The 15,201-nt window shown below is 44.9% G+C and overlaps 1 protein-coding gene across 5 annotated transcripts in view; it reads right to left on the bottom strand.

Moving 5' to 3' along the window:
• The window catches only part of CACNA1B (calcium voltage-gated channel subunit alpha1 B), a 204,402-nt gene that overhangs the window by 40,359 nt on the left and 148,842 nt on the right, over window positions 1-15,201 (bottom strand). For all 5 annotated transcript variants that reach the window (XM_071766019.1, XM_071766018.1, XM_071766017.1 and 2 more), the window contains 6 exons: window positions 14,548-14,668; window positions 12,096-12,225; window positions 10,693-10,752; window positions 9,389-9,495; window positions 2,417-2,513; window positions 228-388 (listed from right to left, as the gene is read on the bottom strand). In XM_071766019.1, the coding sequence (XP_071622120.1) occupies window positions 228-388; window positions 2,417-2,513; window positions 9,389-9,495; window positions 10,693-10,752; window positions 12,096-12,225; window positions 14,548-14,668 (676 nt within the window). The remainder of the gene's footprint in view (window positions 1-227; window positions 389-2,416; window positions 2,514-9,388; window positions 9,496-10,692; window positions 10,753-12,095; window positions 12,226-14,547; window positions 14,669-15,201) is intronic.

The raw sequence follows: 15,201 nt of genomic DNA on the forward strand, positions 1-15,201 counted from the left end.
CCCCATGTCCCTCATCCCCACATCTCCAGGGTCTGAAACCCCTCCAGGGATGATGGGGACTCCAGCCCTGCTCTGAGAAATGAAAGAAACTGTAATCAGGGCATTTCTTCTTCAGGCAAAGCCAGTAATTAACAGAGTGCTGTCCCCAGCATTGTCTGACCCAGAGAAAACTGGGAAAAAGTCTTGGGGTATTACAGCTCCCCCCACATTCCCTGCCCCCAGCCTACCTGCAGTCCTTCTCCAGCTCCTTGGACTCATCTGTGCAGTAGAAGAACCTGCCCTTGAAGAGCTGCACAGCAATGACAGCAAAAATGAACATGAAGAGCATGTAAACTATGAGGATGTTGAGGACATTCTTCAAGGAATTCACCACACAGTCAAAGACAGCCTGGGGATGGAGGAGAGGAAGGTTAAGGGCTGGAAAGGAAAAGTGCATCTGACACCTTGACATCCAGGATCTTGGATTGATATTATTATTATTATTATTATTATTATTATTATTATTATTATTATTATTACTATTACCCATCCTAACACCCAGGGATGGCTCCACAGACCTGCACACCAAGTGTTTGACCAGGAAACACCATTGCCTCCTCCTCTGCCTCCTCCTCCTGCTTTCTCAGAGAGTTTTGCCACTGAGTTGTTCTGGTGATGCTCAGAAAATTTATAAAGAGAATCAGAGCTCCCTGAGATTAATACTGGTCCTGAGGAAATATTTCCCTGGCCAATTACAAAATGAAAAAGGGGCTTGTGCTTCCTTAATTCCCAGTAGATAGGGAAAAGGTGATCACATTTGTTACTCATTTATCATTATCTGAACTGTTTGAAAAGTAAGGAAATATCCCAGCTACAAAACAACCAAATGCTTTGAATAATTCTTTTCCAATGAACTGTCTATCAAAATTAAGGGTGACTAATTTAGTCAGCACATGTCACTTCTGAACTCCCAGCAAAGGACTTCTCAAATACACTTATTATTATTTGGTTATTAGTCACTGATTCATTGTTCCAAGTAATTTGTAGTTTAATTTTAGTCTGAGAAGTTTGTCATAATAACAGAAATTGAGCAGTCTCACTGCCCAAGCACAGATTTTGTACAATGCTGTTCCTGTTCCTCTGAATGGAAGTGAGTAATTCACAAAATTACACCCCTGATACAACCCAAAAATCCTTAATTAAAACACTGGAAATATCTCAAATCACACCATTGAATTTGCTGATTGTTGCAAACAAGAGCATATCCATGGAAAAAAAAATAATAGAAAGAATTCTGAAGATAAACCATGTGAATATGACTTCTGCTTCACATAAAAATTTCTCAATAATTGCTTAGAAATGGTAAAATTACTGTGAAATGGCTTGAAAATAAGGAAGACGTTCAATAGAGAGCAAGTGCTCAGCATCCTGCTGCAGGACAGAGCTGCTCTTGGCTTATGACCCAAGAGCTGCACAATTCAAACTTCTAAACAAATAATGACCATTTCCTACACTGCATTACTCTTCCTTCTTTACCTTTTGAGGTAAATTCAGTATGCATAAAAATGCAATCAAATGAAATCAAAATTATGTAAGCATGAAGCATGGCTAAGGACAAAAGCAAATCTATACAATACCTAAATCTGATTTTTTTTGGTGCCACTCTATGAAAACAGGAATTGTCAGACATAATTTCACCCAGTGCTTTCCCCCACCTCTCCCAGAAATGAGCTTGCAGGCAGTGATGCTTCATGAAGCCATTCTCCATCAGACACCCAAGAGTTCCCAAAAATCTCAGAAATTACTGGATCCTGTAATCCTTGCCTCCTCTGTTCTTCCAGGGACTGGCTGTATCTCAAAATGTTCTTGAAATGGTGTTGAATAAGTCATTTTTGGCCATTACAGTGATTTCACTTTCTAACTTCATAGTCTCAAGATGAAAGGGAGCTGCTATGAAAGCCTGCACTACAGATATATTCTTTAATAGAAAAGAAGAGCAGATTACAAGTCCTCACACAGCACTGACATTTCTCCTTAGACAGACTGTGGAAAGTCTTGCAGTATTCATATTAAGTTCTCTAGGGAAAGTCAAACACTCCAAAACCTATTTTCTTCTGTATTATTTCCAAGAGCATCACACTTACAAGACTGTAATTTAATTTATTTGCACTTTTTAAAAATTTTTCTGTTTTTAGAAGTTTAATTTTAACATGGATTCACAAGAATTCATAACATTACACATGATGTTTGCAAAAGAAATGAGTGCTTGGCATTTGCCAAACATCTGCACAGCTATTTTGAGAAATCTGGCGGAGAGATTAATTGCAACAAAATAAAAGGGACAGAAATAACTTGAATGAAGTTTTTACTCCAGCAGCTCCACTCCCATTGGCTACAAGCCCCCCGAGGAAGGAAAGATTTGTGGTTGCTCTCTAACCTTTAGTTTTGGCAGCCTTTTAATGGTCTTCAGGGGCCTCAGGACCCTCAGGACTCGCAGTGATTTGATGGTGTTGATGTCCTTGCCTTTGGTTCCTCTGCAGGGGATAAAAGGCAGAAGAAGAAGAGAGGGAATAGTTTGGTCCTCACGTTAGTAACAGACAGAGATACATCCAGTGGGCTTTTGCTTGTGGGTTGGGTTTTGGGGTGGTTTTTTTTTTTTTTTTGGTAGTTTGGGGTTTTTTTATAGGATTTGGGTGCCATCCTCACCACAGGCACAGGCAGTACTGCTGAGGGCTGCAGATCAACACCTGCTTGGGAGGTGTTAATCCCTGCACAGGAGGGAAGCTGAGAGCAGGACATGGTCCTGGCAGCATTCAGCCACTGCTGTTCCCCAGCCTTTGCTTGCTCCCCATCTACTCACCCAGCATCACCCAGGAACTGGTGACCTCCCCCTCCCTGTCAGTGGCCAAAGCTGGGCCAGCAGCACCCCTGGGATGCAGCCACCAGGAGAGGAGGCTCAGGACATCCATCCCAACCCTGGGCAGGAGAAGTGAGAAAGTCACACGTGGTTCTCCCTCCTCCCAGGCTCCTGGGTCAGACAGGAGAACATTTCTCTGTGTGCTTCTGGCACTTCCCTGGCAGGGACGTTGTCTCTGGACAAGCAGGCAGTGAGCAGAGGGAGCCTTGGTGGTGAGGGACAGGCAGGGCTCTCCTGGGGACCAGAGATGCTCTCCTGCTCTCCATGCTGTGCCCTCATCCTTGGGTCTCTCTTGGGAATCATGCTGCCAAATCCATGCTGAACCATGTAATATGGAGGCATATTACATGCCCAGGGCAGCTCCCTCCCCAGGCATGCAGGTGCTGGAAGTCACACCTTGGGTTTAGGTTCTGTGAAAACTCTGTGCGAGGCTCAAGACCATTCCTCGTGTTACCATTAAGAGGTTTTGGTTCATTTTAGGGGAAGGACAGAGCTCCTTCCCTCGTGCACCTCCCAAATAAACAACAATTGTTTCCTGCCCACCCACCTCCATCACAGTCACATCTTCTCCTTCCAACCCAACAGCAAGCCCATGACATTCCCCTTCATTTTGTATGAAGTGAAAAATGGGATGAAAATCTTGAACAGATTTTTAGCCATGACTGTTGTAGGTTTGGGTCTGAGACTCTACTGAGGTAACACAGGTGTGAATGAAAAACATGTTGAGCAGACTCTGCTGTACCTACTCTATGCTCTCCCAGTTGCCAAACATTTCTCTTCTCCAACAGGGAAGCAACAGAACCCTGGGAGAGGTGTGTGCAGGTAGGAGAGACCAAAGCTCCCCACCCCCTGCTCACAGCCAGCACTTGCTGAAGGAGACCTGAGATTAGAGCTTCATGGCTGGCTGGCCTTGCTTAGCCCTGGGAAGTGTCTTTTTGCAATCTAACCACTTCTACAGGTCTAATAACTCCATACTAACACTGTTCTACTCAATGCTACCACTGGAGTAGGATCTGAACCTGGGAGCACCCAGTGCTGCCTCCCCTCCTCTCTTCTCCATCCCCCACTCACTGCAGTTGTCCTGAAATGCAAGAAGCAGCGAGACCCCAGGAATTCAGGGAGGGCTGTGGGCTGTATCCTAATGATTTACACATTAAACACAGGTTGCCTTTGTATGTGACTTACATAGAAATGGAGGAGAGAGGGAACAGGATGGAGATTTATCTGCCCTCTCCCTCTCTCATCTTTCAGGGATGCTTTAGGGCCATTTTCAGCAGCCTCAGGTGGATGCTGACTGCTAGCGTGGCTGTAAATCCAGGTGGTTGAGCTAATACTCATAGAGTTACAGGCCTGATTAAAAGCCACAGCAGAACTATTATATATTTAATAGAAATCATTTTTGATTCTCATTAGGGAGCCTTTAATCTGCTCTGGATGATGCAGACACTGCCAGAATCTCTTTTATTGGCTTTCTCTCTGGGTTTTAGCACAACTGAAGATCTGGCCCATGTCTGGCTTTGTATCCTTGCTTTCAAATCAGCAGACCTCACCTGGGGTCAAGCAGAACCCCAGAATCCTCCTGTATGGTGCCTTCCAGTGCTCCTGATCCCAGATCTTGACACCTATTTACCCCCCTGCCAGGAATTTGGGGCAAACAAAAGCTGTGAAGTTCCAGAGGGGAGCACAGACACTTCCCAGGCTCTGAAGGATCTTTCTCAGGGCTCAGGGCTGGCTCCAAGCCTGAAGCAACAACCTCTGTGGACTTCAGATTTCTAAGAAGAATCAGCAGAGCTCCTGGGGATGTGTGAACAGGGGGTGGAGGGCTCAGCAAATCCTTCTCCTGGGTCTGCAGCACAGGAGGCTGCACCGAGGGCTTGGAGCTGAGGGGCAGAAAGCTCCAGTCCTACAGAATTCCTTCTGCCTGAACAAAGGACACTAACAAGGGTTGATTCTACTCTTTTTTTTCTTTTCTTTTTTTCATTTTTTTTTTTCTTTTCAGGTTTTCAGGAACCTAAGCTGAAGAAGAGCGTGAACCAATTAAACGTTAATGAGATTTATGACCCAAGTCATACAGAGAATCCTGAAAATCATCCTTACTTCTTGTCACAGCAAGGCTCCTGCTCCAGGAGAAAGCTTTTTCAACAGACTGATGCTCTGAACTAGAGTGATGCAAATTGCATCTCAACTGAAGAAATCTTCTGTGACAATTTCAGCCTGTCAAATAAAACCTTAAGGGTTGCTTTCAGGGTTTTAAGAATCCCCTCTGCTAATATTGGTTTTTACACCTCTCCAAAGCAAAGCCAGATGTCCCACAAAATAAAAGGTCCAGATGGAACGAGGATTCAGTCAAAAAAGTGTATAAACAAACACACGTTTGACCAGACTATTTACTCACAACAAAAATTAATTGCTATGGAAGGACCAGATCGGAGGGAGCTGCAGAGTAACAGCTACAAAATTCCAAAGAGCTACAGAAGAGCAAGCAGGATAAAGACAGACAGCAAACAGAAGCCCAGTGACTTCAAAAAAAGACACCACAAGGAAAAAAAAAAAAAAAAAAAAAGCATTAGGTCAGTTCTGGTTGAATTTGGCCAGTTCTGGGTTTTTCTGGGGCAGTTTCTTGCACACGTATTTAAAACATTCAAAATATTGTAAGAGCGCTTTGCATGGCCTTTTTTTTTCCTTTTAATAAATAAAAAATCCTTTAAAAATTAATAGTTCTTTTAAATGGAAGCTTCTTGTTTCTGCAGCTCCTGCCAGCAGCTCTGATTTCGTGTAACATGGGCCTCTCAGAGTCCTGGCATCAAATATTCAGGGCAGGGTGGAGTCCCTGCTGCCTGCCAGAGAGTGAATTCCTCCAGGGCAGAGTAAATGAGGTCACGCAACTCTGCCCAAGCACAAAGCCCCCCTCTTCCAGGCCCTAAATGATCTGATTCCCGAGACAGAGAACCAAACAAGGACCCAGTTCCCTGGACCACACGGGAGCCCTTCCAGCATTGTCACTGCATCTCTGGGTCCCTGCCCCGTGAGCACCTGCCCTGCCCAGGGCTGCAGCAGGAGACACAGAACCACAGAATCATTGGGGTTGAAAAAGACTTTTCCATGAGTCCAACCACAAATTAATCCTGCCAACCATTAATCAAACTCTACCAAAGCCATCACCCCCATGTCCCTCAGCACCACATCTCCAGGGTCTGAAACCCCTCCAGGGATGATGGGGACTCCAGCCCTGCCCTGGGCAGCCTTTCCAGGGAGAAATTCTTCCCAAATTCCCCCTGGCTCCAACCTCCTCTCAGGGGGTTGCAGAGAGCCAGAGGGTCTCCTCCCCTCAGCCTCCTCGGCTCCAGTTTATAACCAGTGCCACTTGTCCTGTTGTTGGTCACAATAAATAATAATGCTGTTAGAACACCCAATCCTCTGAATGAAAACAAACTGCTTCTTTAAACCTAGGGATTAGGACTTTCATGACCTGCAACCCACACATTTGCAATTTACCCACTAAGGGGTCTCCTCAAATCTTTTTGGTATAAATAGCTTGTATAGTTTCTGACACTCTGGTCAACACTTTCTGGTCTATTTGGCTTTCCAGTCTGCTTCAATTCTCTGCTTAAAGAAAACTGGGATGAATGAGGACTGTTTAGGAAAAATACATTTCACTGAATAATGAGCACTACAGGGACAAAGGAGTCAATGCAATGGGTGCAAGATGGTTGGGTTCCACGGTGGTGAGTGTGTGTACACACATTGGACAGGCATAACAGTGCAGCAAGAGACAGGAATAACATATTACCCCATGAAACTCCTAGAGAGAGATTCCAGCAAGAAGAAGACAAAGAAAGAGCAGAGTCAATGACAAACAGGAACATAAGGCTATACAGTGCCCCCCACACACATCCAGACGTGTGCTGGCAGAGATCCCACCCCCTGTCCCACACCCACCAACTCCACCTTCATCAGAATGAACCAGCAGCACCAGGTAACCACACATCCCCCATGGATTAGCAGGGAAAATGCACCTTCCTCCTCCTCCTGACACGTCGAGAGGTAAGAGCTGGGACTGCCTGACAAATCCTGGTGGCTTTTACCATAGTAACATGAAATTCTGTGCATCTCAGCCACCTTCCTCTTGTTGAAAATGGGAAAACCCCTCCCCCCTTTGCTGCTACACGTGGGCTATTTCTAGTGAACAAACAGATTTTACACCTGGGGCTGGTAAATTCGGATGACAAATGTGCTAGCTTGCTTTAAGCTCCTCTCTGTTTCCATTCCCTTAAAGACTAAAACATGTCTGTATGTTTGTGGCATGTATCTCTAGGAAAATAAAGGGAATCCCATTGGAATCCATTGCTAAATGAAAGACATTATTTTATCATCATCATCATCATCACCATCATTAATGTTTCTTGTATCTCACCAGGGGACTTGCTTTAAAAAATTATTTATTTTTCAATTACAGTCGAGCAAAGAATAGCTTTGCAAGAGCTACATGCAGCCTGATAGCTGGTTTGAGAGGCTGAGAGGGATTTTTTGAACCTTTCAGCAAGGACAGATACCATCTCATGTGCCCAAACAAACACAGGCTGCTGCAATATCCCAGCTGGAAGCATTTCAGGGAGCTCTGGCTCTCCCAGGTTTTCAGTGACGTGTGTGTTCAGGAAGAAGCTGATGCACATCACCTTTACAGGACACCAGCAAAGTCAAGAACAAGCACAGGAATTAAATCCTTCCCATGGAGTGGCAGTTGTGTGTTCCTGCACACAGGAACTGGTAAAACAGCCACATTAAAGATACTTTTTACAGTGACACTGATGATGGGTGACTTACTGTTAACTCAGTCTGATCACATTCAGCTCTGAAAGATGTTGTGCTCAAGTATTTCATACATGTCTGGTCAAGCTTAAAAAGCAACCTGGTTTTGGATGTCAAATTTTAGGTAAGCATGGCATTCATCATGCCAGCCCAGCAATTCCATCTCAAGACAGCCTTGGTTCCAGCAGAGCACTCAGCTCCTTGGAAAACAAACTTCCAGTGATGAAGTCTTTTAAGAGGGAAGGCAGCATCCCTCTGAAAAACTTATTTTGGACATGAATTGATCCAAGATCTAAACAATTCTTTGGTGTAGGATTGGGCACAAAAAGCCCAAACCAAAATGTCCCCAAGTGTGGCTCTTCAACTGACTCAAAAATCACATAAAAAATGTCAATCCCCCTCCTCCTGTCCATCCACTCCAGGATCAAATTAGCCAAGACTTTTGTTTTTTTTTTCCTATGCAGAATTTGCTGTGAAGAAGAGAAGCTCTAAAATACACATCTCACAGCCATTATGTGAGAGGAATTTTGACATCTCAGAAAATCAAAAACTCCTGAGAAATATTCTGGGACAACTTCACCAGAAAGGTCCCAGTAATTTTTTAAGCTGCAAGGGCCATGGCAGCATTTCTCATCAGAGGGGCAATGGCTCTGTCTGTCTGCCCAAAAGTTACTGTCAGGCTGAACACACAGGACACACTTGCAAAGCTGAATGGTTTTTCTCATTAGCCAGTAAAACACTGCTAATTTCTTTGCCTTCTCTCATCAGCAGCTCAACAAAGAGGTGAGTGCAGTTTGGGCCCAAGCTGCTAAATGGTTGCTGTAAATACTCAAGGCTAATTTAGCAGGGGATTCAACTGGCCAGGTCCTGTAGCCTGTTTCCAGGTCACCTCCTCAAATTTTGCAGGAAAACAACTCTAACACAGTTTTTATGGCTGTGGAAAATTTCTTTCCCTCATCCAACTCTGAGCTCCTCAAGTTCTGCAGAATCTTCATTGCTTTTCCTTTCTCCTCTCTTCTGAGAAAAATGCTCAGACTAGAAGCTAATCTTCATTTTTTAAAAGCAATTCCTCTGCGTCTGTTGCTCAAATTCCTCCATTCCACGAAAGAAGCACATGGGACATTATTTCATGTCATAAGTAGAGAGCTGTGATTGAGGGAGGGAGGAAATTAGAAGTGAAACTCCCTGGAAACATTAAGGACCCTGAACAGGAGAGGAGGAGAGAGAAATACCAAAGGTACATGAACCAGAAATATCCATGACTTGGGAAGTAATGTTTTGTAAAGAGTTCACTCAGCCATCAGCTGATTTCATTGACTGTGTTTTCATAGGAAGAACAATTTTTAAAACAAGTGCCTGAAGACACAGGACTGCCAAAAAATGTTATAATGTGTCCTTGGAAAGAAGTTGGCCAGGGGCTCACAAAAATCTTGGTTCAGTGTTTGAATGAAGAACAAATGAAACCACCCTAAAGCTAGGAGAACTTTCAAGAGATTCTGAAACACAAATAGAGGTTTGGGTTTTTTAATTCCTCCCAGCTACAAGATGTTAAAGGGCAGAAACTGAACATTTCACTGAGAAATGGAGCCACAAATACTATGCTTCCACTAGCTCTGTGCCAGGTTCCTGCCTCCTATGCACCTTATTTCCTAGAGATTGGGATGTCCAAGAAAATGTACTTACGAGAAGGCAAATGCCACCAAGGCCCCACTGACCACAATGAAGTCCAGGATATTCCACAGGTCACGAAAATAAGAGCCAGGATGAAGTAACAGCCCCAAGTCAATCATCTTTAGAGAAAGCACATCAAAAGAAAGAGTTTGAATAAAATGAAGTACCAAATCAACACCCCTGAGGCACAGGGGAATGTCCTTGAGCAAAAGACCCTTCACAAAGTCTTCCTCAGGGCATCATTGAGACACTCAGTCTCTAACAGGCACACAGAGCTCTCCCAAACCTAAAGCTGGAGTCAATAAAACACAATTAAAAGCACAACTGATGAGACTACTTCCTGCTGCAGAGGACTCAGCACAGACATGCATTCAGTTATTGATTTCCCCCTCCCCAGTCTCTGTGTGAGGCGCCCAAAGAGTTTAATTTAATTCTACCCCAACCCTACCAGATCAGTAGGAATGAACGACAGGCATCAGATATTACACAGTAAAACACAGAGAAAGGATGGAAAAGACCCACAGCAAAATGCAAAAAAGAAATTCTCCTGCTGCAGAGCCCTTCCTGGCAGCTGCTGCTCTGTACAGCAGCCTGGATGGCTGAGTCTCTCCTTATGGGGCTGCTAAAGATCTTCCCAAACTGAGTTTCCAAGTGCATGCCAGACATTCTATTTGATTTTGAGAGCTTCTGAGAGCCTAGGTAAGGTTGCTTGCCTCACATAGTTTCAAATCCTTCTATTAACCAAACAAGGAAAAAATCTGTTTCTCCTTTCTGCATCTCCTTTTGCATCTTGCTCTGACAGTAAAAACTCCCTCATTACTCCAGGAATAAATTCTGAGTTTCCTAGAGCTGTGCTTTCTGAAAAGTTATTGTCCCACATTCTTAGCAAAACTTATCACTCTGCTGTGAGTAAAGTAGCAAAAGAAATCCTCAACTTTTTGAAACAGGGCAGACCATGAATCAATTTCTATTAATAATCCTGATCAGCATTAAAGGAAAAGAGGAGAATCAGCTGTGTCTCAGTAAAGTCTCTTGGTCCTTAGCCACACACAGATATTTCTGCATCAGGCAGCCACGTTTCTTATCCTCTTACACAACCACAGCTACTAAAGCTGTCCTTATTTTCCTCCATAAAATATGAGATTAAAGAAATCAAGAGGGCTGCTACAGAAAGGCATCTCTTGTGCACTGCCTGTTCCTCAGCTGAAGCATCACCACCTCCCCAGGCCCTAAGGGATGTCTCACACTCCACCCTCTTTCTCCAGCTTCCCAGAAAGAGTGTAAATCTGAACCTTTTTGCTTGGAAGAATCCTTACCTTGATCACCATCTCAAAGGTAAAGACACCTGTAAATATATAATCCAAGTATTTCAGAGCCTAAATTGAAAAGAGAAACGGGTGTTAGGGGAGAGCAAGCACTAAAATAAACTGCAGATTAAAAAAAAAAAATAAACAGGCCTGTTCTAGCAATGGGCTATTTGCTACAGTGGATAAATCTCATCTCAAGGGAAGCACAAACTCAAATCATCTGATTTAAACAGCAGTGTTTTTCCCAGCCCTTGCCAGACTGCAGCACGGGGGCTGCTGGAGCTTGGCTGCACTAAGCAGGCAAAACAGGGACTGCAAATTGAAATATCTGAATATCCTTTTCTAAAGAGCTTATCTGCAGTGTCTGTGTAGCAGCCTGGCTCTCCCTGATGGCAGTGTTATTAAAGAGCTCGGGATAGTGTGAGAGTGGTGAAATCCCTTTAGCAAAGCTGACTCCACAGCTGTGAAGGAGGAGGAGGAGGAGAGGTTGCTCACAGCTACTTCAGCTCATTACCAGTACAGGGACTGGTGGATCCTCCTCTGGAAAAAAATCAGTGACCAGATTCAGGAGCAGGAGGCCAGGCAGTTCCTGCTCTCTCATGTTCTGAAGCAAATCAGCTCCTTCATCTGTTTAAGGGGTGGATGGACACCAGCTCCTCAGTACACATCCTGGTAAAAGCAATACCAGTCCATTCCAAGACCTATAGAGCTCTGAAATGTTAACATAATTCTGTGGATTCCCATCCACATCAGATCCACATGATTATACCCAGGGAATGGGCATTAAGTCAGTATAAACATCAGATGATATCTGCATACTGTGAGTATCTACACGTCCAAAATTAGGCAACTGCATCTGGCAACTTCTACACTTAAAGTTCAGTTCTGTAGCCCCTGGTATCTGCATTGTCCATGTGACTGTCACCAACTTCTGTGCCAATGTCCTCCTGTGAACAGGCTTGAAAAGACACTCAGATCTCTGCTTCATGAATGCTCCAGGGCTCTGTGCTGTCACAGAAGAGGTGTCCCCCTCCTGCTTCTGCTCCCACCAGCACCCTTCCATACATGAAGGGTGGAGCAGGGATCTCAGGACAGGGTCAGCCCTGGCTTGGGGCTGAAGAGCCCTTCCCACTGCTGAGTGATGTGTCAGCTCTCCTCCAGGTAAAGCACATCACCCAAACCATCAATGACTGCCCAGGTTCTCAAACTCAGGTCTGGCTGAAACAGCAAAAAGGGACAGGAACTGTGAGCACTTTGTCAGTGGCACAAACTGCTGTGGGTGTGCAGCCAAAGGAAGCTCCGGGCTGGCCCTTCCCAGTGCCCCGAGTCATTCCTTGGGAGCAGGCACGTCACACAGGAACTGCTGGGAGAGGCAGAACAAGTGGGCTGTGGCTGTGTGGGTTTGTACTCACATCATTCCTTGGGGACTCAGCTTGGACAGGGTCTTCTGCAGCCAGGGCAATGCTGCTGAGGGCTATGACGATGAGGATCACCATCTCGAAGTAGCGCAGGTTGACGATGTAGTGGAAGAGGCGCCGGATCCTGCAACCCAGAGAAGAGGAGGGAGGGCAACTCAGGGGCTGCAGGTCAGGAGAAGGCTGTGACCAACCAGCAGAGGGAAAACAGCACCCTTAGGGCTCCTGCTACAACCATGGTGAGGGAACAAAGCCCAAGATCAATGGTTTGGAACACCAACAGGTCTGTGGGGAGATGTGAAGGCACCGAGCACCCCTGCACTGCTCCCCACCCCCTCTGCAAAGCAGGGACTTCCATCCATCTGTCAGAAGGGCACTGAGAGCTTCCCAGCACTCAGACTCAGCTCTGCAAATTCTGTTTACATATTCCCCCATCCTTTCCACTTTGAACCCACAGGCTAAAGTCCTCTAAGTTTCAAGCTAGGTTTGAAATCCTTTTAATATCAACTAATCCCTTCAAAATTGAGATACAGGCTATGAACTTTGAGACTCTTAGCTCAAACTGGCTCTGTAACTATGAGTATTACTTCTACGAGTCCCTTGCCAACTACCCCCGTCTGCACTCCATTCTAAGATGTGCTCTGTAAGCTGCACAAATACTTCACAGTAATGTATTTGATTACTTTGACCCTATCTCCTTCCTCCTAAATTGTGGCCAAGAAAAGTGACAAGTGCTTCAAATTCTAAGCAATGTGAAACTGTTCACAAATTTCAGCCAATAACTTACCTGACCAAACACTCAACACTCACAAACACTCAGCTCCACAGGGCACTCCACACCTGCACTGTATTTGTCAGCTGAATAAAGGACTTGGGTTCTGCCTGACAATCGATTTATTTGTGTAAATTGCAAACAACTTTGTTATCTGAGAATGCAATTCAGATACTAGATCACATTTTCTCTCAACCACTAGAATTAAAATGCATCTTTTCCATCTACTTATATATCTTCTTTTCTCTGGATTGCTAATGGACTCAGAATGAAAGAGTACCAAATACCAAGGAAACAGATTTGATACAAGATAAGGTGAAGAAAAGTGCTTTTGTGAATCCCTGAACTCTGGTCATCAAACTGACAGATGATGATTATCATCTCTGTGCTCCATAAATCCATGCAAGTGAAAGGCAACATTTTCAATAACATCTGTAATAACATCAGACTCAATTCATTGAAAAATAACAAGTCCCTATTTTTAGATCTTCATCATTCATAACCAGCAGCAAGATGTGGAAGCATTTGTAAACTGCCAGTGGTGCTCCAGAAATCATTTTAAATGCAAATCTGCTTTAAGGAGGTGGTGGCACTTGTAGAGAAATACTTTGCATTCATGCTTCTCAAATCTGTTTTGCCCACCAGCAGTGCCTGGGTCATGCATCCCCAGAGGGACTGGACCTGGGAGAAGTCAGTAGCAGATTAGCAAGAGACAAGCAACAACACCTTCCAGTAAACTGGGAAGAGACTTTGGACAAGGGCCTGGAGGGATGGGATGAGGGGAATGGCTTTAACCTGACAGAGGGGAGACTGAAGCTGGACATGAGGAAGAAATTCTTTGGTGTGAGGGTGCTGAGCCCCAGGGTGCCCCCAGAAGCTGTGGCTGCCCCATCCCTGGCAGTGCTGAAGGAATCTGAACATGCAGAGTAAAACCTCCATGAGCAAGAGCAAGGAGCTGCCCAACTCCACCTGAGCCAGAGAAATGATCACATCTGCTGCCAGCAGATCCCTGGGTTGGCAGAAGTCACCAACACCCTCCGTTGCCCTCAGTTACTGCTTACAGTGACTCAGAAGCCTTCATGTAATGATTATTACAACCCTGCTGCTCTTGTCTAGTCCTGCAGCCCTTCAGAACAACATATTCAGTATTTACAGGCTTTGAGTACAAAGCTCCCCAGGAGGTAGAGATGTCTGAAGCAGAAATGCTGTAATCCCAACAGATCCCACAGGCTGTACTCTCTGCCTTGGCAAATGAAAAATATTCATGTTTTTCCCAGAAGAACAAAGTTTTCAGTGATGTGAGGGTATGAAGAAGAAAAGGGCAGAAATTCCAGCTGAGGAACCTGCCCAGGATTGGCCAGCATCAAGATCAGCTCCCAGTCTGCTTCTGCTGAGAATGTCTGCTCCCAGCACAGTCCCTGCTCCCACAGCCACGCAAACAATTGCCATCCACAGGGCAGTTTGGAAGGGTCACTTTGTCCTCCTCTTGGCAATTTACCCCCCCAGGAAAGCTCAGCTGAAAGGCAGCATCTGCTCTGCAGCCTACACAAGCTCTGACTCAGTTTCCCAAAGTGTCTGAGTGGCAGAGATGAAGCTCAAACCCTGTTACTGCTGTGAATACCCACACCCAGAGCCCCTGGAACCCACAGGTGGTGTCAGAAGAGTCAGAGGACTTACGGGTTTGTGGGGCTGAGGATAAACATGGAGCTGTAAGGCAAGATTGGTTTAGGCCCATTTTTTGTCAAGTCATCGACGTCTTTCTTCTCCTCTGTTTTACTTTCAAATTCAACGTTGTTCACTGTAAATGGGAATTTAAGGAAAGGGAAACAAGAGAGTTAAAAATGTATCTTCAGCAAAGAGCCCTGGGAGGTGTTGATTAAAGGTGATGAGCAATCATTTGGTTACTGTCACAGCTCCTTTCCACAGCCTGGTACAGCAAAGAAACCTTAACACGTATTTATAGAAGAGCAGCCAAACTGGGGATGGAAATCCTGGTTCAAACACCAGAAATTATTAGGGAGAGAGGATCAGCTGGGGATTCTTGGGAAGAAAAAAAAAAAAAAAAAGAGCAAGTCTAACCAGCCACATAATTCTGTATCCTCTCCCATAGATCAGCAGCACAACTGGATTTGGAACGTTCAAGAGAGCAAACTCATAGGTGAGCTTTCAGAAATTTAATATTTTTTAATAATTTTTCAGGCTGCTGAACTTCCCAGCACCAGGAACAGAGACTCAGGAGAGAATCCCTGGACCCCCTAAACTCTGTGCCAGCACAGCTTTGGCAGAGCTCCCCATGCTTCAAGGTGTCAAGCTCCATCTCTCATCAGGTTT

This window comes from Heliangelus exortis, chromosome 22 (assembly GCF_036169615.1).
Source record: "Heliangelus exortis chromosome 22, bHelExo1.hap1, whole genome shotgun sequence".
NCBI lineage: Eukaryota > Metazoa > Chordata > Aves > Apodiformes > Trochilidae > Heliangelus > Heliangelus exortis.